The sequence below is a fragment of the Sinohyriopsis cumingii genome, chromosome 9 (assembly GCF_028554795.1).
Source record: "Sinohyriopsis cumingii isolate HCF-2022 chromosome 9, ASM2855479v2, whole genome shotgun sequence".
NCBI classification, from domain to species: domain Eukaryota; kingdom Metazoa; phylum Mollusca; class Bivalvia; order Unionida; family Unionidae; genus Sinohyriopsis; species Sinohyriopsis cumingii.
The window spans coordinates 84,616,600-84,641,626 of NC_142969.1; the positions used below are offsets into that span (position 1 = coordinate 84,616,600).

Genomic DNA, 25,027 nt, shown 5'->3' on the forward strand with positions numbered 1-25,027 from the left:
TACACGAGTGAGGTATAAATCTTGGCATACTTGTATATCATAATTTGAAGTTATGTGCTGTGTGCCTCACTGGAGCAAAAGGGGTCATCAATGTCAAGGTTCCGCCTGAATAATTTAAGTCTTAACATATCATTCCTTCGGGACCGTCTATGCTTTGTTGACGTCCATTTGTATATTTGCGCACAAACGCATGTACCATCCGATCAGTGTGATTATAGTCTTTTCGAAAACGGCCACACTATTACTTGTGAAAGCAGAATTATGCGCAAATGCATTTCTTTTATTAAAATCACTATAGGACAGCTAATGTATTTTATTTGTATTAATTCTCTCACAGCATGTTTGAGTTTAAGAAAAAACTTTAAACATGTAATGATGAATACAGTCATTCGTTTCCCTAAAGACTTTTGGTGAATACTATGTTCTTTCTTGAAAGAACGAAAACACAAGAAACATCTCGCATCAAAACTAGAATAAACAAAAACTATTCCATATCTTTTTCGACCAAAACTAAAACTAATCATATATTCTTTATTTTATCCCTAATTCAAAGCAAACGAAACACAACAAACAAAACTAATACAAGAAACTAAAATAAATAATAAAGACAAAGAAGGAATCTGCGCAATGTGTAGAATAGATAACAAATGATCACTAAATTTTTCACATGCTTTCAACACAAAAAGAAACAAAACACACATTTCGTATATTTTCAACCAAAAACAGTACCAATGACATGCATTCTTTTTTACCCATAAATCTAAGTAAGCAAAACAAACAAGCAAACAAAAACAGAAGACAAAGAAGCAATGGAAAATATGTAGAATAAATAACGATATCTAATGGTTGTCTAAACCTTTTCATGAATGTTGTAATGATGTATGTTCACACCCAAGGAAGGCAAACGTTCATGTTAACAATATACTTCAATAAATATGCTTTGAACAACGATGAAATTCTAAACAATATGGATACTGAATGGAAAGAAGGGGTCATTTTCCCGAGCAGGAAAACATGAAAGACTATGATAGCTCTTATTACAAGTCATGGAGTCACATGGCGTCTGTAGCCAAATTCCCGTATTACGTTTTTTTTTATATTCAGTCTGGACAGAAATGTATGCTTAATTGCATATATTATGGTATAGTTCATGTAACTGTGCAATCATTATAATGTTCCATGGGTCAAATACGCTTAAAACAAATTTTCAAAACGGCAAAATATATTTTTGAAGGATTTCATTAGAATTCTTTTTATTTTGTTACAATTGCCTTGTATAATCATATTCATTATAACGTTCTTTCGACTGCTTCTGTATCACTTCCATCACTAATTTAACAGTTGTTTATAAATGTTTCAAAATATGTGTCCTCTGTACCATTGTTTGCTTGAATATTATTTCAGCCTGGGCAATGACAGGTATAATGTCTCCATTTGTTATGTCGATAAATTCATCGGCGGCAGAAGATCAGCATGTACTCATATCGTTGACGTTTATTGCAGTATCTACACAAATGTCATTCAATATGTTCGGTAAGGACCTCGTTTGTTTTTCATTGTATGGGGCATCTCATTGTCCAACGTCATTGGCTGAATTTAAATATAGCTTGCCCTTTACAATTCTGGGAAACGCTGACCGAGATTATATGCGCCATTACTTCCGTTTATGGTCGAAAGATCCCTATCCGAACCTCCGAAAATAGTACTTTTCTTTTGGTTTAGACTGGCATCAAACCCATATTTCAGATACCGGTATAGTGTCGTTGTATGGTGTTCCTCGTTATTCTGGAATAATAACAAATATAAAGTCGAATTAACGCCAAATAATGGTTTAAGAAAGAGAAGAGTATTTAGAAAAATTGCTGGAAGAGGAATGCTCGTAAATTATGATATGCATAGATTATTGCAACTATGAGATGGTATTAGTAGGGTATTAGAAGGTTAGACGTTTTGCTGTCGCAGATTATTTTTTGTCTTTTTTTTTGTTTGTTGATTTTTCGTTTTCTTTTTTGTTTTGTTTATTTAGGCCACAGTCACTATCTCCATCACTTGATTTTTGCGAATTTCGCGGACACACGCGATTGCATGAGCACACACACGGGTTATAAAAGAATAACTTCTAGTCAACAATGAATATACCAAAGAAGACATAGTAGTTGGCATGGGTGATTTCTGCTAAGTATAAGAAATGAGCGGATAGCTTGTGCGGTAAAGTCAGTAACCGTCAAGAACCTCTGTTATGGTACTGCTCAGTAAAGTATTAAATCAGGATTATATTACTCATTTGCAATGATACCACACCAAGATTCAGAAATAATATTATTGATGGCACTACAGTGTGGCAGAGAAATATTTTTTGTACCAACTGTCACAGAATATTTTGATATTAAATAAATATCTTAGTATATAATGGCGAAATTTACACAGGTAGATGCGAATAGTATTTAAAAGAATTTATGGACATACTTAGTCGTTGTATTATATAACCGTATGATTGGAGAATACAAAAAAAGTTACAACAAAGAATAAATCATTGTTTCGTTTGAATCCATGATACCGATTTATCAAAGAGGCCGAAATGATGTATACATTTTAGGAACACATATTCTAAACATTTGTGACAAATTAATTAACGTAGGAATCATCTTAGAACAGCAAATAATGGAACTTGGTAAAACGTTTGAGGAAGAAAAGAAAGGTCATTGTTTGATATTGTGCAAGAAATGGTTAAGGCGCTAATGTGGAGTACAGCTAATGATGATGACGACGATGACATAGAAACGCCATGTGAATGTAGCCTGAGTACAGAAAATCAGCTAGGATACATAAATGAGAGAAAATGCTTTTGGAATAGAAAAAAACAACATTTGTGAATAGTTATGAAGAGTATAATGAAATAAATAAACGAATGTCACTTTTGTGTGAATTATTTTTTAAAAAAAGATTTCCGCGCAAAGAAGCAGAACCTACGGAGATATTATATCATAAATGAAGATCCATTAAACATTTACGCGTTAGTTTACCATTTCTTGGTAAACGATCAAGTAACCAGAATGGAGTTATTTAGCCAAATACTAAGCAAAGAACATTATATATAAACATCAAAAATATTTCGCGTGGATGTTTCATCGATGGTGAATGACGACCAAGTTGTGATAGGATACGATTCCTCGTATCAACAATCTGTTTTTAAAAGCATCAAGTCTTTTACGGCAAATGACCGTACAGTCGAATACTACCTACTGCAAGCAGTTTTAAGACCCTTTATATTCTGTCTAACGCATACGCCAGAAGCACCATCAATCGAAAACGTGTATGATGAAAAATCACGGATGAATTTTACGAGAGAGTTTTGATTCAAGACGTTCAATGGCATTAAGACGTAATTTGCGCTAAGGCGTGTGCATGGGAAAATATGACCTATGTGGCAAGGCTTGTTATTACGAACCCTGTAAATCACATTTGCTGGTGTTACATGTTGACACATATGCTAGACTACGTAATAAATGAGGTGTAGGAGTCTCAAATCATGAAATCAACTATGCCGACTATGTGGATCTATTCCCTAGAATTATTGTGCACTCCATCAATAAATTGGTTACAACACATTTGGAAGCTTTTGTTGCAAAGGTGTCTGACCGTGTTAACACCGTCGAGAAAACCCGTCTAACATCGGAAATCTTGAGGAAATAATTAACATTTCTAATCTTGATGAACATTATCAATGGAACTTTCAGTTACAGAGCGATTTTCATATCTATATGTATCTAAAAATGCCAACCGTGCATCAGATGAAACATTCGCGCAACAGCATGGAATATAGATACAAAATATTATGCTAAAATCCGACATGCTTGAATTATTGGATTTTTCAAATGAACCTCCCCAATTGTGCATCAGTGTCGCCCTGATCAATTACAACCGCCTGCATATGCAACGGTACAACAATTGAAAATATTTGCACGTGAGCGCAATATAAGAATACCAAAAGGTGCAAGAAAATATGAAAAAATGCATTATTAGATACATTTGAGCATAAAAAGCGCCTTTGTATTGCATCACTTGTTGCTGAGTATGTTCGCCAACAAAGACGGCGTCGTCATATTGCACATAAGACAAGCATGACCTGGTAACTAGACAAGGCGTGTATCCCAATCAATTCTGATACTCAAATGCCATCTATCGAAGCGTTGTTTCTTTCTGTATTGTCGCCTGAAGATATTTCTGGCAACGACTACGCCACGTAAATAAAGTTTGTTCAGCATTTGATTGCAAAAATATGGATGACTGTCACGACATGTATTTGCGCACCGATGTGCTTCTGATTGCTGATGTGATTAAGGCATATTGAGACATTACTATGCGACTGTTCCGCGCATTATTTTCTCTCACCAGGAATGGCTTGGGATGCACGGCTGTAAAAAGGCAAACTTAAGCTGGAATTGCTTACTGATATCAATATGCAGCTGTTTATCGAGTGTTCACTTCATGGTGTAATATCAATGTCAAGTCAAACAACCCAAATATAGACGGGTATGATTCCTCTGTCCCGAACAGTTACATCGTGTACCTTTACACCTAAAACCTCTATGATTTGGCAATGATACAATCTTTACCTTTTAGTGGGTTTTTGAGGATTGATTCCTACATATTGACATACAAAATCAGGTACACGATTACAACAGCAATAGTGACCAGGGATACTTCTTTGAAGTTGATTTAGAATACCCCGAAGAAATTCACCATGCTCATAGCGATCTTCCGCTGGCGCCAGGAGCGTTGTCAGTACCTCGTGAGTGGTAGTCACCTTATCATCAGTGTACAATTACAAACGCAGCCCGATGCAGATTTGATGAATCAACCGTGCCTGTTTCAAATATAAGGATGAAAAAAATAATTATGTGGTACACGTACGAAATCTGCAGTTGTAATTGCGATAGACAATGGGTATAAGTAATGTCAATGGAGTGCTTAGATTTCGCCAACAAGCTTGAATGGCCCTACACAGACAAATGAATGCAGATCAAAGAACAAAGGCCACCAGCGACTTTGAAAATATTCTTTGAGCTCATAAACCATTCCGTATTTGGCAAAACAATGGAAACTTTTCAAAAACGAATTCCAGTCGACCTTGTTGTGATAGTGAACAAGAAAAGCTTCGAAGGCTCATTTCCAACTAAGCATCTTTGTTGAAGGACATTTGTGCTGTTTATAGTAAAAGCAGAAGCGCTCAAGTCGACTAAACTTATGCTGGTTCATCAGTACATGACTTGTCAAAGCTGCTCATGTACGGTGGATTTGCAAGATCAAACTGTGTTAAGATGCTTTATACCGACAATGAATCACTGTCGATGCATATAACTACCGATGATGTTTATTCATATCGCAACAAAAGCACTCGCTAGAGAAATTTGACAACAGCGATAATCCGAAGGAACACCCATTGTTTAGTAGCGCCAATATAAAGGTTGCTGGTTTCTTGGTGATTTTATTATTTAGTGCATGTATAACTGATAGAAGTTGCGTTACCCATTCGTGTTATCCGCTCTGCCTTCCGTGATTGCATTAATATTTATTGTGCGTTTTGATGTGCAAATAATCATTCGCCAGGTGTGCGATTAAGTCGGTCCATAATATGTTTGATCCTCCATGAACTTGTCAATCACGTACACGATCATTTGGAAGAAATAAGACAAGAGCCTGATGAACCACTGGCGATATAATGCCGACTGCTGTTGGTAAAATTATTAATGAGGCCGCTCAACAACTGATCGATTAGGATACAAGTCAACAACGAAAAGCATAGTCCGCTACTGCAAATATAGTAAAGGGAATTGGTGTTGGAAGGTAAAGCGATTTAATTATGACAAAGTCGATAATGTATAAATGGTCCAAATGAAAGATGCATCATATCCCGCATCTAATAGTTGTGCCCCTCTGTTTATAGATTTAGGTAAAAGAGATTTTCAGTATTATTCATACCCTGCTAGAGGCATTAATAAAAATAAAATAAAAGAGGTGCAAGACACACCGATTTTTTTCCTCAGTAAAGGCCTTCCTGGAATTAAAAGAAAACTTGTACAAAATGTTCATGCTAACTGAGGTGTTGATGACCAAGTTGAATGTTTCAACAATGATAAGGTGTTATCCAATAGCATACGTTATATGGTCGAAGGAAAGGAAATATCAATTTCGACAACGACGAACAGCTGGTCCATCAATAATTTTTATCAAAGAGTCATCTAATAATGCGGCTCATAAACGGTGCAAATTTCGTCAAATTATACAGGATTCTTTTGAGGATCTACGACCTGCCGGTATGGATGCCAGACCTTATGCCCCTGGTGCCCCTCTGATCTCTTGTATCAATGCTATTTACATCCTTGGATTTACACAGCGTCGCTCGCAACTCATAAGGGACTCATTCCGGTTTTCAATGCAATGCCTCCGTTAAATATTTAGGATTTATAGAGATCTTGGCCAGGTTATCTTTGGAATTGAACATAGTTACATTAATTCGGAAGAATAACGCTAACGATGTAGTTTGGTGTACATTAAGTACTCCTGGTATGTTATGATGTCAATATTAACAATGTAGATGCCTGTACTAATCACTTCACGGATTACCCATCAAGTTCGTTATCTTTTATGCAATCAGGAATAGCTTCATTCCTCTCGTTTATCGCGTGTACCACAGATGCGCACTCACCAAGGAATATCCAGGGACAGCTTACATGCCAAATAAGTATTCAACATGATCTCGCTGTTCCAAAACATGTATTCGTAGCGCTTCAAGATGTAAATCGACATAATGACCAAACTAATGGCATGATAATATTTGACCACTTTGGAGCGATTTAAGTTTTTCTGCGGTTAAACTTTCAGGAACCCCCTGAAGAAATTTTACCTATTTATACAGACAACCAGATAGCAAGCACACATCACAATTCGTGGTCGCATATTGACCGACATTGAAACATATACACTGGTTTACAAATCTCACAACAATAATTTCGTAAATTAAACCCAATTTATTATTTTACATTAGAAAAGATGGAAATATTCAAGAAAACTGCTGTCGACATCTATTTATATGCACCCGTCGGTGCGCCTCCTGCTGGCGGATACCGATGTTATGCAATGATTCCTTCTGACAAGACTTCGTTGTTGGACGGCGCTGGTGGTTGAATGAGGGGCCTTGATGCGCCTGTTGAAATGTTGTTAGTTTCTGAAATTGAACCTGTTTTTTTTTTAAATATTAATGTCATATCACAAGTGAAGGTGTACCTTAGTGAAAACCAGTTTGGAAAGAAAACAGCAAAAACTAACATGTGTGGGGTCACATCAAAACTTTCTCTAATAAAATTAGAATTGTCCCAAAGTGGTTACCCAAACTAAATACAATTAATGCGGCCGAACGAAATAATACCTCGGTGATCATACATTTATCTAACTCAAAGGTGATGCAATTGCATGAGACCGGTTAAATATTTCCATTTCTTGCAGTGATTCCAGCGTTAGGGACTCCAGCGGTGTTTGCAAAAACATGCTGATATTGTCTGCCAGAGGATAATCAGAAATGGATTTAAAGTTCATTGCGGTCACATACGAATAAAAAACAAACTGAAAAGGTCTTCGATTACCAGAAATAAGTCAATAAATACGATCAGGAGAAGGCCTTCAATTACGCAGAATGCCACGCGTCTATTAACCAAATGATTTACTTGATTCAGTCAAGAATGTTCGTGGTGCCCTTATGCGCGATGCACTTGCATGGATGTTGCCACACCCATGAAAACGAAATTGTTAACCTTAATTTAACAAAAGAACATGGCGCTCACCGGGTTGCATATGTGGTGACACCATATTTATTATTGAACTTCGACTCGTATGGACTCGAAGTTGTTTATTATTTAATCTGACGCCGATATAATCGTCTATCATTATTTTATTCGACTATGCCAATACAAACTCGGTTGGACGGCCACATAATGTTGTCATCTCGAAGATGAAGCGTTGCGTGCACTTACTTGAGTGTTCACCTGCACCGCAAACACGTATTGATTTTACATTAAACCACGTTCAATATTATATAACATATTAGCCTTATAATGTGGCCTACTTATTTTAGCTTCTATTTACACTTGTTTCGATAAACTTAAAAGTCACATTTGAAAGGGCTCGAGTCCGAATCATATTTGTTAATGTTGACCGGGACTAAAGGTGAGTGGGGTCAAATGACGATGTTGATAAATGATGAACTGTATCTTGTTTTCATTTTGGTAACATTAGTTCAAATTTGCACAGAGGAAAAAGAATGAGTTTTTGGGTATATATCTTGCAAACATTAGTCGCCTACCAAATAAAGCGTTGCATTTCGTTTTGGGCTGGTTGCTGGCAATTTGATCCCAATTATGTTTTTTACTTTTATAGAGATGAAAGTTATAATTGAGAGATGAATGCTGTACTTTGATTGGTGAATCGTAATAAAAATGGCGCGCGCTCAATACCGTCCAAGACCAAACCGAAAACCAAGAAAAAAATAAGTAGTGATCCAACGGGTCAAACGAACATGACCTGACCTTGTAGATGTTGATTTTAATGAGACTGCTATTTATCTAAGCGTTAATTCTACGCCTACCTTGTTATGTTGCATCACAATATATGCCTATTTTGTTATCATACAGCAGAATATCTGCCCACCATGTTTTCTTGCACTAAATGTCCACATTATCTGCCTACCTTGTAATCTTGTATTGGAGCAGCAAAGTATTTGCCTGTCTTGTTATTTTCCACTAGAGGGACGGGGTATCTGTAAGTATAATCCTCATGGTGGTCTTCTAAAGCAGTTTCCAGGAAAAAGAAAGCTGCGACTTTTTTGGGATACTTGTAATCGGCTAGAATCATTAAGATTCCAAACAACGTGGTTATGATACCTGCAAAAGGTGGACAAAATATGAGTGATAACGTGGCATGAAATGGCAATAATTTCATATTATGTTGAAGATTGTCTTTCTCCAGACGTGTCCCATATGATAGATAACACCATCCAATGAGGGAAAAGTACGCAAATAAATGTACCGTGTTACATATTGTTTTATTTTATTCAGTTATAGCTTAATATCACTCTATTAATTAGTTAGGTATTTATGAATAATTGATTGATTTAAAAAAAATGAATTTATGAAATATTCAACAGATCCGTCGATTTAGTTGTTTTTTTTTTCTTTAACGTCCTCTTCATCTATCTGTCAAGCCGTCCATTGATAACTTAATTAGCCTATAAATCAGCCAACCAATATATCAATCAATAAAGCAAACGACCTATCTATCAGTCAATAAATCACTCCAACAAAGGAACAAACAAATCATATTAAAAGCCTCTCTTACTCGACTAATTGAGTTATTCCTTCAGTTATGCAAACAATAATATAATGTCTTGATCAAACTGGAACAACTGATCAACCGAATAATTATTAACCTAGCTGATTGACTCATTCAGTCATTTGATCAATCTATCAATCTATCATATAAGAAACTGACCAATCAATCATCTAACCTAAGTCTGTTACTTACCTAAAATCAGATTAGACAAGAGACACCAGCCGTAGCGTAGATGCACGTCCCCTTGGGATCCTGGCAGCCTGAACCCCAAGGATGGATTCAGATGATGGTACACCACTATAGCTAGAATCATGCACACTCCCGATACAGTGAAGCAGACCGCCCCATTCCAAACTACGCTACAAAGAATTATGTTTGATGCGATCCAAAAGGCGAAAGCCGTCCTAAAGTGAAAGAGATATACTTTGTCAAAGTTTTCTCTCATGGGTTTTTTTTTCTTCAAATTTATGTTGGTCCCTATTTTAATGAAAAGATATTTTTAAAAATGGCACACCGGCAATCCTCCAAAATTGCAAGTTTCATATCGTTATCCTCAATTTTTTATTTCTAAAATCTTTGAATTACTATATCATCAATACCGGTTACGGCCTTTCGTTAAACGGCCTAACTCAAATGACAAACTTGCACAATATTGTTTAAAATATAAACTACCAATTACCTATTAATTGGTCTTTATTATCCATTTTCCTGTATTAAAATGGTAGCACTTGTAGTGGCAAATATTGTCAACTTTACAAACCATATCTCCGAATAAATTTTAATCAATTTAATGTATAAAGAATGTTTCGTTTTCTAGTGCAAAGTTTGTTTAACCGGAAAGTGATTTTCTAAAGATTAAAGCTAATCAATGGTCCAAAATAAGTTTAAAACTATTCGCTCGAAAAATATTTGTCATACGGCACGGTTACTTCATGCATACAGATTTGAGGTAGTACGACTATGGACGCTTCCAGACAGCATTTTTATTTCTTGAAATAATTTACAATTAATGATAAGCGGTCGAATTAAGAAATAGTACTCTAAATATTTACCATAAAAGAATTCCAGCAAAGTGTCCGGCCATTTTGCAGCTTCGGCCGAATCGGAGACCTCCCTCGTCGATGTCGAAATGCTCCAAGACCATCAAAATTGGGTGAGGGAGACCACGGTCCAGCGCATTGTACAGTTCTTTTCCAGGTCCATTAACTGCAAATAAATGATAAGCTTATTGTTTAAATAAGAAACGAAAACCTTATTACGTGATCATGTATTGCCTCAAAAGATTATTACATATCAATGTAAATACAAGTAAAAGCACACACACACACACACACACACACACACACACGATTTTTAATCGTAGCTTTAACAATTATTCAGACATATCGCTACGATGTCTGCAGTGTGGCAATTTATAGAGATGACTAGCACTGGGGCATCATGTCGCAGACATATAGCATGATGTCCCACCTAGTCACCATATCCTGACACCAGGCCGACCAGTACTAACACTAGCTTCTTAATGCTGAGCGCCAAGCGAGGCAGATGTTAGTACAATTTCTGTAAGTCTTTGGTATGACTCAGCCGGGGATCGAACCCACGACCTCACGCATCCGAGGCGGACGCTCCAACTACAAGGTCTCCGGAGTGATCTGTCTTTCACTCACTCACTCACTCACTCACTCACTCACTCACACACACACACACACACACACACGCACACACACACACACACACACACAAATGCGGTATAATAGACTGAACCAGCATTGTTGTACTTTATTCGTTTCCATACACGGTATATATTTATTATGGATAATTGCTTCCATGTAAACACTTCATTTCTAATAATTAACAATATATGATTAGGACCCGATTCTAATTGCAAAGCATCTCGTCGGTGATCAAAGATAATAAATAAACAAAAATGCACAATAATCTAACCCTACTAAATATTTTAACTGAATAACTATTTGCGTCTAATATAATTATATATATATATATATATATATATATATATATATATATATATATATATATATATATATATATATATATATATATATATGAACTTGTTAAAACTATGGATTTATGACTGAAGTTTTGGAGAAAGAAATATTCCTGAATAATATATAGGTCTTATTCATTACATCGGTAAAATGATAAAAACTACGTATACGTACTGTTTTCTAACAAAACTTCTTCGTTGTAATCTACTTTGTTTCCTTCAAAATCGCCTGCTAATAAAAAAGTTATGAATAATCGTTATCAAGGGAATAATACTCCTCATACATGTAGTGTTAAATTAAATTTAGCTTACTGAAATGGTGTTTGCTTGAAAAAATGCTGGAGTCTGCACATTAATCTTCTTGTTACGATATATGTTGGCCTAGCAAGCCAGAGTACAAGTTGTTGTTGTTGTACGGTTTAACGACATTTTTCAGCACAAGACAGGCTATACATGGTGACCAGTATAACTGGTGGAGGAAGAACCCTGGAAAACCCAGGGAAGAACCACCGACCCACCAGAAACTACTGGCAGGCTTTCCCACGTACCCAGGCTAGTTGTGCCTTGGACTCGAACCCAAGCATACAGAGGTGAGATGACAGTGATCCGGAACAGTGAGCGCTTTAAACCACTCAGCCACTCGGGACCCCCAGAGTACAACTTCTGTAAAGCAGAAACCTACATCTATGTGTGTGTGTGTGTGTGTGTGTGTGTGTGTGTATATATATATATATATATATATATATATATATATATATATATATATATATATATAATAATAATAATAATAATAATAATAATAATAATGAGGACTTTGTAGAGCGCCTAATCTTTAGAAGCTATAAGCGCTTTACAACATTAGACAACACCTATAACATAAAAATATATATAATGATATGATTACAAAAAACCAAACACCATGAAATTAGAAAACATAAAAAACATGCCGAAAATATTTAAAGTAGGAAACATTATTAGGTCTTTAAGTTTGTTCTTGCAGTCGAAATAAGTGAGTTTTAAGAGCACTCTTGAATGGGATCACTGTGTCTTTGTGTCTAAGTTCAATGGTCAATTCATTCCACGTATGCAAAACAACGTTGTCCATATGACTTCGTTTTCATGGTGGGGATAATGAGTATACAATTGTCAGAAGAGGAGTGTAAGTATCTTGCTGGTGTGTACACGTGGGTGAGGTTGGATAGGTATGTTGGACTGGAGTCCGTCAGTGAAACGTAGCACAGAGAACAAATTTTGTGTTTGCTTCTAGATCGAATGGATAGCCAGTGTAGGGTACAGAGCAGCGGGGAGGTGTGCTCTGATTGTGGTACTCTAAGTATGATCCAAGCAGCTGTGTTTTGAACTTTTTAAAGTTTCTGGAGTAGATATTGTGATGAACCAGACATAATTGAATTACAATAGTCCAGTGTTGAAAGTACTAATGAATGTCACGGAATGGTGTAAATGTTGTTAATTAAATACATGTACTCGGGTTTCGTTTCTTTTCTCTGTACAACGATACCCGAGGGTGATTATAATATGGTCTATGTATTTCGAAATCGTGAGTACTATTCGTCCTGTGCCACACGTGCAAGGTGCCTTCGATAAAGAATAACGAAAATTCTAAAGGTATAAATACGTTACTACATGTAAAGGACCTTGACAATACTAATGGTTTTGTCAGCAAGCGGCCTGCTAAAAGGATTCGCACAACTCCAGCTGTAGGGCTGAGTGAGTGTTTTGATGGTAGGAATATCCGGGGTGTCCGGTGTTGTCAGAGGGTAGAAACGTCCGTGTGTCCGGAGCGTTTAAGGTGCCGGAGCGTCTAATGTCTAGCGTCCGGAGGGTCCAGAGGGACTAAGGTGACCCAGCTGTAGAGCCGTCAAAAGACCAGGGGGTCCGGAGGGTCTAATGTTTCAAGTGATCATAGTATTCCGAGGGTCCGGAGTCTATATTGGTTGTGGAATTGATTCAGAGGAGCTGTGGAGGGGATAAGGTGCACGGGTGACGGAGTGCATCTCCACACATGTATTTTTAGCTGTATGCTAATTTTGGGTTAGTAAGACCCAGTGTATTATTCAGGACTGGAAGGATAGATTGTATATCCGTTCTTGTTTAGTGACATAATTTCGCTACCTGAGCGAATACATTTTTTTTACTATGTGTAAAGACTTACATTGTTTACTATTTGAGTGAACTATATTCATCTTTCCATTATTGAATCATTTGTGAAATCATTTATCATGTGTTTTAGGGTTACTGAACTAAATTTATTTGTATATTTTTTTTCATCTTTGAAACTGTGCGTTTTTTTGTTAAATAGATCCAATATTTGGATTATAAATACGCACACATCTTCATAATCCACTACTCATATAAATCGCCACATTAAACCATATATCTGTGTCGTCAAAACGTGTTCTGTTGTTAATCCGAGATATCCCACCCGGTTATCTTGTTACAAATGGTGTCAGAAGTGGGATCATTTCGGATATAACAGAGCACTGAAATTGTTTTATTATATTTGTATGCTTTCTGTGTGTTTCAGATGCGTTTGACAAAGCACCAAGGTTAGGTAGATACCTAATATTACTTTATTTTTTGTATTTAATATTTTTGTTGCATTTCGTGAAAGAAAATACGGTTTGTGGTAATTACGTGTTTTGTATACAACTGCACTTTAAGGTTGGTCACCACCAAACTTTTGAAATGTCTTCTATGAAAGAACTGGTAGAACTGGGGAAACAGTTTGGTTATGAGGGGGAGTCCCTTAGAAATTTCGTTCGTGAAGAACAAGCCCGGGAGAGGGATCAAAGATTAAAGGCAAGGGAAACTCAGAAGGAAATGATAGAATTAGAGAAGTGTAAGATCGAACTAGAGAAACAGGCTGAGAGGGAATCAGAAAGGGAAAAATTTGAAAGGGAACAACAAATAGAAAGGGAAAAAAGGGAAACCCAGAAGGAAATGATAGAATTAGAGAAGGGTAAGATAGAACTAGAGAAACAGGCTGAGAGGGAAAGGATAGAATGGGCAAGGGAAGCAGAGAGGGAGAAGTTAGAAAGGGAAAAACAGGTAAGGTTAGAAACTTTAGAGATGGAAGATAGAAATCGGCAGAGGGAACATCTAAGAAATTCTGAGCTATTGCAAGCTAAAAAACAGGGGGAACATGATGTTAAACTGAGAGGTCCAAAATTGCCCCCATTTGAAGACGATAAAGATAATATGGATAGTTATCTAAATAGGTTCGAGAGGTATGCTACGGTACAAAAATGGAAGAAAGACGATTGGCCGCTCCATCTTAGCGCGTTATTGAAAGGTAAAGCGTTAGACGTGTATTCGCGTTTATCCACGGCCGATTAGCTCAATTACCCCGTGTTGAAAGAGGCACTTCTCAAGAAATATGAACTAACCGAGCAAGGGTTTCGCAAGAAGTTTAAGTATAGTAAACCAGATAGAGGCGAAACATTCACACAGTTCGTCAGTAGGACTTGCAATTATTTGCAGCGATGGGTGGAATGTGGTAAAGTCGTCAAGACATTTGAGGGTCTTGTCGATTTCTTGCTTCGTGACCAATTGTTAACAACTTGTGGCAAGGAGTTATATTTATTCTTGAAGGAAAGATCCTTCACAAATGTACATGAAATGGCCACACAGGCGGATTTGTTCGCCGAAGCTCGGGGAGGTTCGCAGAATGTCATCACGCGAGATGTCAAAGGTGGGAATCAGGTCAACGACAGAAAACCCAGGGAACCTGAAAAATCTGGTAGGAGTAACCAGGGAAAGCGGAGTGACATGCAATGTTTCATTTGCAAGGAAGTGGGTCATATCTCCCACTATTGTCCTAAGCGGAAGGGACCAGTCCAGAAAGTAGCGGTAGCCATTAGAGGCAGAAGATCGGTAAATGGAAAACTTAATGTTTCCCAGCAAGTTAAGCGGAAAGCGGTGCGTGAACCGGCGGTGCGTTCAGAGACCAGTCGCGATGTGATCCAATCAATCGGCACGTGTATTTTTCCAGAGGCACGGGTGCCGACCGCAAACGGCACTGTTAACGGACAAGAAGTCACCGTTCTACGAGACACGGGATGCACTACTGTAGTCGTGAAACGGAGCTTAGTCCGCGATGATCAATTGCTTGGGGTTAAATCACCTTGCATGTTGCTTGACCAGACAATCGACCACGTTCCAGTTGCAAGGATAATGATAGATACACCTTTTTTGACCGGGACTGTGGAAGCTTTATGCGTAGCCAACCCGATCTATGAACTGACGATTGGCAACGTACCGGGTTCTAGACTTCCAACCATAGCAGACTTCCGATTCCCTATCATCCAGGCAGTGCAAACTAGGGCTCAGGTAAAGGAGGAAAATAAACCTTTGCGTAAGTTAAAAGTACCGGAAGCCATTACTGATATATCCCGCGAAGAATTCCAAAATGAGCAAAAACGTGACGCGTCTTTACGTGCAACCTCTGAGAAGGCATTAACGGGTACCGTGAGAAAGTGTAAGAACGGGGGTTCCTCTAAATTCCTTGTTCGAAAGGGTTTAATGTACAGGGAATACTCTACATCGGATAGGAAGTTCTTGCAATTAGTGGTTCCCCAGAAATTTAGGGCACATGTATTAAAGGTCGCGCACGAGTCGAGTATGGCAGGTCATTTAGGCGTAAAGAAAACAACGGATAGGGTATTAAGAGAATTTTATTGGCCTGGCGTCAATAGCGACATAGCGCGGTTCTGTCGCTCGTGCGACGTTTGCCAGAAGACGATCTCTAAAGGCAGGGTAACTAGAGTACCGTTAGGTCAGATGCCCTTGATAGATACTCCGTTCAAACGAGTAGCCATCGACATTGTAGGACCAATATTTCCGCATACAGATCGGAAAAACCGATACATCTTGACACTGGTAGATTACGCTACCAGATATCCAGACGCCATAGCTTTACCATCAATTGAAACCGAACGTGTAGCCGAAGCGCTCGTAGACATGTTCAGCAGGGTCGGAGTGCCCGAAGAAGTTCTTACGGATTGTGGAGCGCAATTCACCTCAGATCTTATGGCAGAAATTAGTAGGTTGTTGTCCCTTAAACAGTTACGCACAACACCTTACCATCCTATGTGCAATGGATTGGTCGAGAAATTCAACGGCACATTGAAGCAAATGTTGCGGAGAATGTGTGCGGAAAGACCGAAGGATTGGGATAGATATATGAACGCCCTTCTGTTCGCATATCGTGAGGTTCCTCAGGAAAGCTTGGGTTTCTCCCCGTTTGAACTACTGTACGGTAGGACAGTTCGTGGTCCTATGCGCATACTTCGTGAACTGTGGACAGACGAGGTCGCGGACGAAGAAGTTAAGACCACATACCATTACGTAGTTGATTTGCGCGAAAGATTAGAAAGTACTTGTCAAATGGCGCAAGACGAACTCGCGAAATCTAGTCGTAGGTACGCCAAGTACTACAACCGAGGCACTCGGAGTAAAAAGTTTGACGTAGGCGATCAAGTGTTGGTGCTTCTCCCAACGAATAACAACAAGCTGCTAGTCCAATGGAAAGGGCCATATGAAGTCAGACAGGTGAAAGGCGAAATGGATTATATCATTGATATGGAGGGGAAGTCCAAGACATTTCATGCCAATATGCTTAAACTCTACGTAGCGAGACCTGGACAAACGATTAATAAAGGGATTTTGAATGTAGTATGCGTTGCGGTGATAGAGGATAGGTCTGGTGACGAAGCGGAATTCGTCTCCAGCACAGAAATACCCCTTGAATACCCCATGGACGTTGGTAAAGAAAGTATTGACCAGATAAATGTATGCCCTGAGTTATCGGAGGGTCAACGTACACAGATTATGGAGGTTTTGTCCAAATATCCAGATGTGTTCACGGACAGACCAGGCTGTACGGGTCTAACTCGACACGAGATCAAATTGAATACCACTGAGCCTATCAGGATTAAAGGATATCCGATACCCTTTAATGTACGGGAGACAATCAGCGAAGAAGTGATGAAAATGTTAGACCAGGGAGTGATCGAACCTTCAAACTCCCCATACTCGTCCCCCGTGGTGTTAGTCAGAAAGAAAGACGGGACCAACCGGTTTTGCATCGACTTTCGGCAATTAAACAAGATCACCGTATTTGATGCAGAACCAATGCCAGATATGGAAAGTGTATTTTCAAAATTGGCAGGTCATAAATACATTTCCAAATTAGATCTAAGCAAGGGATATTGGCAGATACCCATCGCCGATAATGTCCGCGAGTTAACGGCATTCGCGACTCCCAAAGGACTGTTTCAATTTAAAGTTATGCCTTTCGGTTTAGTCAACGCCGGTGCGTTGTGCGTTCGTCTCATGCGCAAATTATTAAACGGAACGGAAAACGTCGACAGCTTCGTAGACGACATCTTTGTTTACACGCATACATGGGATGAACATGTTAAGGTATTACGGGATTTGTTCGATAGACTTCACATTGCAAATCTTTCAGTTAGGCCTACTAAGTGTAGCATAGGGTATTCCAGTTTGTTTGGGACATCTGGTAAGTGGACTAGGCCAGTTGCAACCTCATCCAGATAAAATAGGAGCAATCAGGGATGCCCCTAGACCAGAGACAAAAAAACAAGTAAGGTCTTTCCTAGGTCTAATCGGGTTCTACAGGAAATTCGTCCCCAACTTTTCGGCTATTGCCAGCCCATTAACGGATTTGACTAGGAAGGGGCAACCGAATAAAGTTTCATGGGGTGTATGCCAGGAAAAAGCGTTTAACACTCTAAAACACAAACTGGTAAGTGCACCAATTTTAAAGTTGCCGGAAATAGATAAACCTTTTGTACTAAGGACTGATGCGTCCGATATGGGTCTTGGGGCTGTTTTGCTACAGGAGCAAGGGGGGATGAAATTGCCCATTGCTTATGCAAGTAGGAAATTGCTCCCTAGAGAGGAAAAGTACTCCGTGATTGAAAAGGAGTGCCTAGGTTTAGTATGGGGAATAGGGAAATTCCATACATATCTTTTTGGGAGGGAGTTTACCTTGCAAACGGACCATCAGCCGCTTTTTTATTTGAATAAAGCAAAGGTCACCAATGCAAGATTGATGCGTTGGGCGTTGTCTTTGCAACCATACAGTTTTCGAATCGAGGCAATTCGAGGGTCAGAAAATGTGGGAGCTGATTTTTTAAGTAGGGTGTAATTAGCCAATCATTTCGTTCGGTCTGAAAATTGGAAGTTTTAATAATGATTCATTGTTCACATTCCGTGATTGTTCTAAAAGTGATACCACTTTTTTTTAGGGGGGAGGTATTGTCACGGAATGGTGTAAATGTTGTTAATTAAATACATGTACTCGGGTTTCGTTTCTTTTCTCTGTACAACGATACCCGAGGGTGATTATAATATGGTCTATGTATTTCGAAATCGTGAGTACTATTCGTCCTGTGCCACACGTGCAAGGTGCCTTCGATAAAGAATAACGAAAATTCTAAAGGTATAAATACGTTACTACATGTAAAGGACCTTGACAATACTAATGGTTTTGTCAGCAAGCGGCCTGCTAAAAGGATTCGCACAACTCCAGCTGTAGGGCTGAGTGAGTGTTTTGATGGTAGGAATATCCGGGGTGTCCGGTGTTGTCAGAGGGTAGAAACGTCCGTGTGTCCGGAGCGTTTAAGGTGCCGGAGCGTCTAATGTCTAGCGTCCGGAGGGTCCAGAGGGACTAAGGTGACCCAGCTGTAGAGCCGTCAAAAGACCAGGGGGTCCGGAGGGTCTAATGTTTCAAGTGATCATAGTATTCCGAGGGTCCGGAGTCTATATTGGTTGTGGAATTGATTCAGAGGAGCTGTGGAGGGGATAAGGTGCACGGGTGACGGAGTGCATCTCCACACATGTATTTTTAGCTGTATGCTAATTTTGGGTTAGTAAGACCCAGTGTATTATTCAGGACTGGAAGGATAGATTGTATATCCGTTCTTGTTTAGTGACATAATTTCGCTACCTGAGCGAATACATTTTTTTTACTATGTGTAAAGACTTACATTGTTTACTATTTGAGTGAACTATATTCATCTTTCCATTATTGAATCATTTGTGAAATCATTTATCATGTGTTTTAGGGTTACTGAACTAAATTTATTTGTATATTTTTTTTCATCTTTGAAACTGTGCGTTTTTTTGTTAAATAGATCCAATATTTGGATTATAAATACGCACACATCTTCATAATCCACTACTCATATAAATCGCCACATTAAACCATATATCTGTGTCGTCAAAACGTGTTCTGTTGTTAATCCGAGATATCCCACCCGGTTATCTTGTTACAATGAACACACAAGTGTTTTAGTGGGATCAACTGAAAGATATTTGCGAATGGAGCTGATGCATCACAGCTCAAGATATGCAGCCTTGCATATGTTCGTGACATGTTGGTGCAATGTGAGAGTACTGTCCAGAGTAACACTTAGGTTTCATACTGACTGTGTGAATTTAATGTTGGTGTTGCTGATATTTATTGTTTGAGGTAATGATGTGAATGAGAAAGTCTGTGTTGTGATCAGAATGGTCTCAGTTTTATCATTATTCATCTGCAACTTGTTACATGGCATCCATGATTTCACATCAGAAATGCACCTCTCTACGCCTTGGATGGTAGCATCAGCTTCAGTTGGGTGGCTAGATTTGTATATTTGGGTGTCATCAGTGTACAATTGGTGAAACACTGGATGATGAGCTATGACACTTGAGAGTGGCTGAGTGTATATAATGAAGAGAACAGGTCCAAGAACAGACCCCTGTTTGAACACCACAACATAGATTAACTGGGCTGGAGTGTATTCTATTTTGAGGCACAACTTGTGTCCTGTTGACTAAGTAGGACTTGAACCACAGTATGGCTGTTTCATGAATGCTAAATACATGCTGGAGACGGTGAAGTAAAATATCATGGTATTTTGTTTCAAATCAAGGAGGGTGAGGACTGTAATATAGATGTTATGACATACCCTGAAGGTCATGCGAGAGCTGGAAAGATGAAAGATTAACAGCCAGATCACGGGGGCAAACATGCTAGATCAACTGAAAAAGAGCCAGAGTAATAATGCATCCAATGGCCAAAGTTATGAAAAACGTGAAAAACGAAAGGTTGCTTATAACGCTCCGTACCAAACTGGGCTTTGCTCGGATCCTAAATCTAGTACAACACACGGTGCAACCTGGAAAGACGGAGGGAAAGATGGACCATGATATATACCGCAGTCTGCAGCACTTCCATGTGACAGATGACGAAAACTAGTTCAGCGAGATTGTGAATTATATAGATGTTTCGAAGGACTTGAACGGGAGACAAAATTGAATACACAGGGAATGGCTACAGCGGTAAAAGAAAGCGTTATTCAGCAGAACATGGAGTGAAATAAGCTGCGAGTTCAAACAATCCAGCACGCCAAGTGCTTGAATTAGATGAAGACCAACTATAAGAAGTAGCATTTGCAGAACAAGGTTTTCAGAAAGGTAGATTATCATTTAAAGTATGAGAAAGGATAGGATTGAAATAGAAAAGAATCAGTGTGTGTGTATGTGTGAGTGCGTTGTGTGTGATTTGGATTTTTAACGTAGCTTTAACAATTTTTCAGTCATATTCGCACGATATCTGCAGTGTAGTAATTCATAGTGACGTATAGCACTGGGGCAACATGCAGAAGAAATGAAGCATCATGTCCCACCCAGTCACATTATTCTGACACCAGTCCAACCAGTCCTAACACTAACATCTTAATGCTGAGCGCCTAGCGAGGCGGCAGTTAATGCAATTTTTATAAGTCTTTGTTATGACTCGGCCGAGGTTCGAACCCGCAACCTTCCGCATCCGAGACAGACGATCTAACCACTAGGCCACTACGTCAAGAGAAGAGGCCGAGAAATACAATACCAAAGAAAACCACAGATTTAGACAAGTTGCAATTGTGAGATCGGAGCTCCGGCGGCTAAAGAATACAATATCGCAATGCAGTGGACGAAAACAGAAGGCGGTTGAGTGACCTCAGAGAAAACGTGAAAGACCTGGAATGCTAGCTGAGATTGCTGCCAGTATGGATATAGCCAGGTCGAATAAACATTGAGTGAAAAGCGGATCTACATACATCAGGTTTGGGAGAAGCGGCAAGGAACAAAGGCAAACGACTGAATCAAGAGCCATATAGTCAGCATCTCTTAATAGGGAAATACAGGAAGATATAAAGGGACAGCTAAGTTCCTAAGGGGTAACTATGACATCGATTTCAGACCTGATATTGTGCTGTAGTTGTCATTAGGTATCAAGCAAGTGATTTAGTTTGAAATGACAGTTGCCTAGGAATCCAGAATGGCTGAAGCCCTTGAGAGGAAATGAGTCAAGCATCAGCCATTCATGGGCCAAGTATCAGCCACTTACTCATGACTGCCAGCAGAATGGAAGGCCTGAAATCTGCAGGTAGAAATGGGATGCCATTCACATCTGGCCGCGTGGTTTCTCGTCTAGGGCTCCACTAGTGTTGAGTATGTGAGAAAGCTTGTTAGTCTATAACCATGGCGGCCAGTGTAACTAGCCGAAGGAGAACCAGGGAAACCCCGGTGAGGAGCCCACGGGGAACTACTGGCTACGATAGCTAGTAACAATATTTCTAACTTAAAAATACACATTAGCATACAGTAGCTAGTTACAAAATCCCCAGCTTTAATATACATGTAAATTCGCAATAGATGGTACAAATATATCTGGCTTAAACATGCACACTGACAACCAATAGCTGGAAAAATTACCTCTAAACCAAACACATGCGTTAATATGCAATAGCTGATAGCAATACCACTAACTCAATACACTAACACGTATTAACTAGAAACAATAATATGCTTCTATTAAGCTTAGTCAAATCGCGTTATATCGGAATTAGTGTCGCAACTAACCGCGTTATAGTGGTGTTCCATATTTATGCAATCTATATCATGCAACACACCCATATATTCATGCACATAATTTAATTTACCTGACAGAGTTATATTGACTGTATAAAGACCAATCCTAATGCCAATCTTGCCGTCAATATAGCTATCCGATCTGTAGATGTACGGTGCTTTGATATCTTTATATGCAACCTGCCAGGAATGCCCGAAAATGCTCACTGGATAATAATAATAATAATAATAATATTAATATTAATAATAATAATAAAAATGAGTGAAAAGAAAATGACGATACTGATGAAGATGATAATCATTTGAAGATAATTAACATAATCAAAACGAGTTATTTGCAAAGATTTCGCTTTAATAAATTTTATCTGAGTGTTGAAACTAACTGAATTCGTTTGAATTAATGGTTTCCTGTGGCTCTTACTCTACTTTAAAATCTTCTGAAAATAAAATAAGTTTAAATCTATTTGTTGTTGTGATATGGGTCCTGCTTTCATTGAGAGAGAGAGAGAGAGAGAGAGAGTGGGCTTACCAAGAATAACTGATCCAATTAGTAAACTGTATCCTAGGCGAATTAAAGTGTACCATCTCTGAAACGTAAAATTCATTTATAAACAAATACGTATTGACGTTTTGTACAAATGCTAATGAATTTACGATATAGAGAAATCTCAGATGTACTCTACAAAGACATCTTTTGCTGAAATATTATTTAAATGACAATTTAGATGCCTATATATCAGAAACGTTTTTATTAAAATAATCTTGCTGCTAACCTCCATGTTCATGTCACATGTATACATTATTAGGTAACATTGTAGATTGATTGATAGGCAGGGTGTGTTGCTTGGTTGCAAGGTTTCCTAGCAAGATGTCTTGTGGATTGTTTAGCTGGTTAGTCTATTGTTTGGTACTTTGATCTCGATACAGTTAACTAACCTCTTTTCCTTTAATTCCAGCAGCGGCTATCAGAAAGGCAATCGATATACACAAGCAAACATAGATGACAACAGTTAGGGGAATATCCAACATAGCTGGCATCCGCTGTTCACCGTAATACGCGTAACCAAATTCATTTCTGAACGCCTTAAACCACGCCATGCTGCAATGAAGAAAACAAATGTATAGCATCTTTATGTTTGTTTTATCTTCAAGGAATTGTCAGAACACTTTCAAATGGCATCTACATTTTGTTCAGGTTTCTGTTTATGCATCATGCAAATAAAACAGTCCTTTTCTTGTGTCCGTTTGTCTATGATCCGTCTGTCATTTAGGTTTCTACACCTCTGTCGGACTATGTCGTCTTATTCGCCTATACGTCTCTTGCTGTGGTTCTTTTTGGGCCATCTGTCTGAATACCCGTTAGTTGTTTAGGTGTCTCTCGTTGTGCATTTTGGTGTTGTTTGCTGTTTAGGTGTATGTATCTCTGTCCATATAGGTTTGGTTTGTTGTTTTGATTTGTTTTACGTCCAAGCCCCACTGTAAGGTTATATAGTGCCATGGTAAATAGGACAAAGTACCTTGCCCAACAACAAATAACGGTAACTGATCAGGATTGATTCCATTGTAGGAATCGAACCCGCACCCTTCTGGTTAATAATCCACCAAGGCTATCTCTATCCACATGTTTCATTGTCTGTCTCATCAAGTCTATCTTTATCCACATGTTTCAGTCTATCTCATCAAGGCCATCTTTATCCACAAGTTTCATTGTCTGTCTCATCAAGGCTATCTTTATCCACATGTTTCATTGTCTGTCTCATCAAGGCTATCTTTATCCACATGTTTCATTGTCTGTCTCATCAAGGCTATATTTTAATCCACATGTTTTGTTGTCTGTCTCATCAAGGCTATCTTTATCCACATGTTTCATTGCCTGTCTAATCAAGGCTATCGTTTAATCCACAGTTTTCATTGTCTCATCAAGGATATCTTTCAATCCACATGTTTCATTGTCTAGCTCATCAAGGATATCATTTACTCCACATGTCTCATTGTCTGTCTCCTCAACGCTATCTTTGTATCCACATGTTTTATATGTCTCATAAAGGCTATCTTTATATCCATATGTTTCATTTTCTGTCTCATCAAGACTATCTTTTTATCGACATGTTTCATTGTCCGTCCCATCAAAGCTACTCTTATCCGCATGTTTTATCGCCTGTCTCATCAAGGCTATCTTTTAATCCACACGCTTCATTGTCTGTCTCATTAAGGCTATCTTTTAATCCACACGTGTCCTTGTCTGTCTCATCAACGCTATGTTTTAATCCACATGTTGCCTTGTCTGTCTCATCAAGACTATCTTTTTATCGACATGTGTCATTGTCTGTCCCTTCAAATCTATCTTTATCCACATATTTCATTGTCTGTCTCATCAAGGCCATCTTTTAATCCACATGTTTCCTTGTCTGTCTCGTCAACGCTATATTTTAATCCTCATGTTTCATTGTCTGTCTCATTAAAGCTATCTCTATCAACATGTTTCATTGTCTGTCTCATCAACGCTATATTTGGACCCTCATGTTTCATTGTCTGTCTCATTAAAGCTATCTCTATCCACATGTTTCATTGTCTGTCTCATCAACGCTATATTGGATCCTCATGTTTCATTGTCTGTCTCATCAGGACCGTCTTTATCCCACATGTGTCATTGTCTCAAAATTTGTTCATTTTCAAAATACGAAT

The 25,027-nt window shown here is 38.5% G+C and overlaps 1 protein-coding gene across 1 annotated transcript; it reads right to left on the reverse strand.

The window, feature by feature from the left end:
• Positions 1-508: 508 nt before the first annotated feature.
• Positions 509-24,490, reverse strand: LOC149792158 (dual oxidase maturation factor 1-like). The gene is made up of 9 exons (XM_089969538.1): positions 24,321-24,490; positions 23,279-23,441; positions 22,872-22,929; positions 22,414-22,548; positions 11,568-11,624; positions 10,437-10,590; positions 9,577-9,788; positions 8,743-8,936; positions 509-1,785 (listed from the first exon to the last, which is right to left on the reverse strand). The coding sequence occupies exons 1-9, from the start codon at positions 24,488-24,490 to the stop codon at positions 1,615-1,617; spliced, it is 1,314 nt and encodes a 437-aa protein (XP_089825664.1). The 3' UTR covers positions 509-1,614.
• Positions 24,491-25,027: the final 537 nt, after the last annotated feature.

Excerpts from the sequence above, each read along its gene's own strand:
- LOC149792158 (XM_089969538.1), bottom strand. The coding sequence starts at position 24,490 with ATGCGGATAAGAGTAGCTTTGATGGGACGGACAATGAAACATGTCGAT. Across the intron at positions 9,789-10,436 it reads TTTGCTGGAATTCTTTTATG|GACGGCTTTCGCCTTTTGGA; the intron begins GTAAATATTTAG and ends CTTTCACTTTAG. Across the intron at positions 1,786-8,742 it reads CTCCAATACAAGATTACAAG|AATAACGAGGAACACCATAC; the intron begins GTAGGCAGATAA and ends TTATTATTCCAG.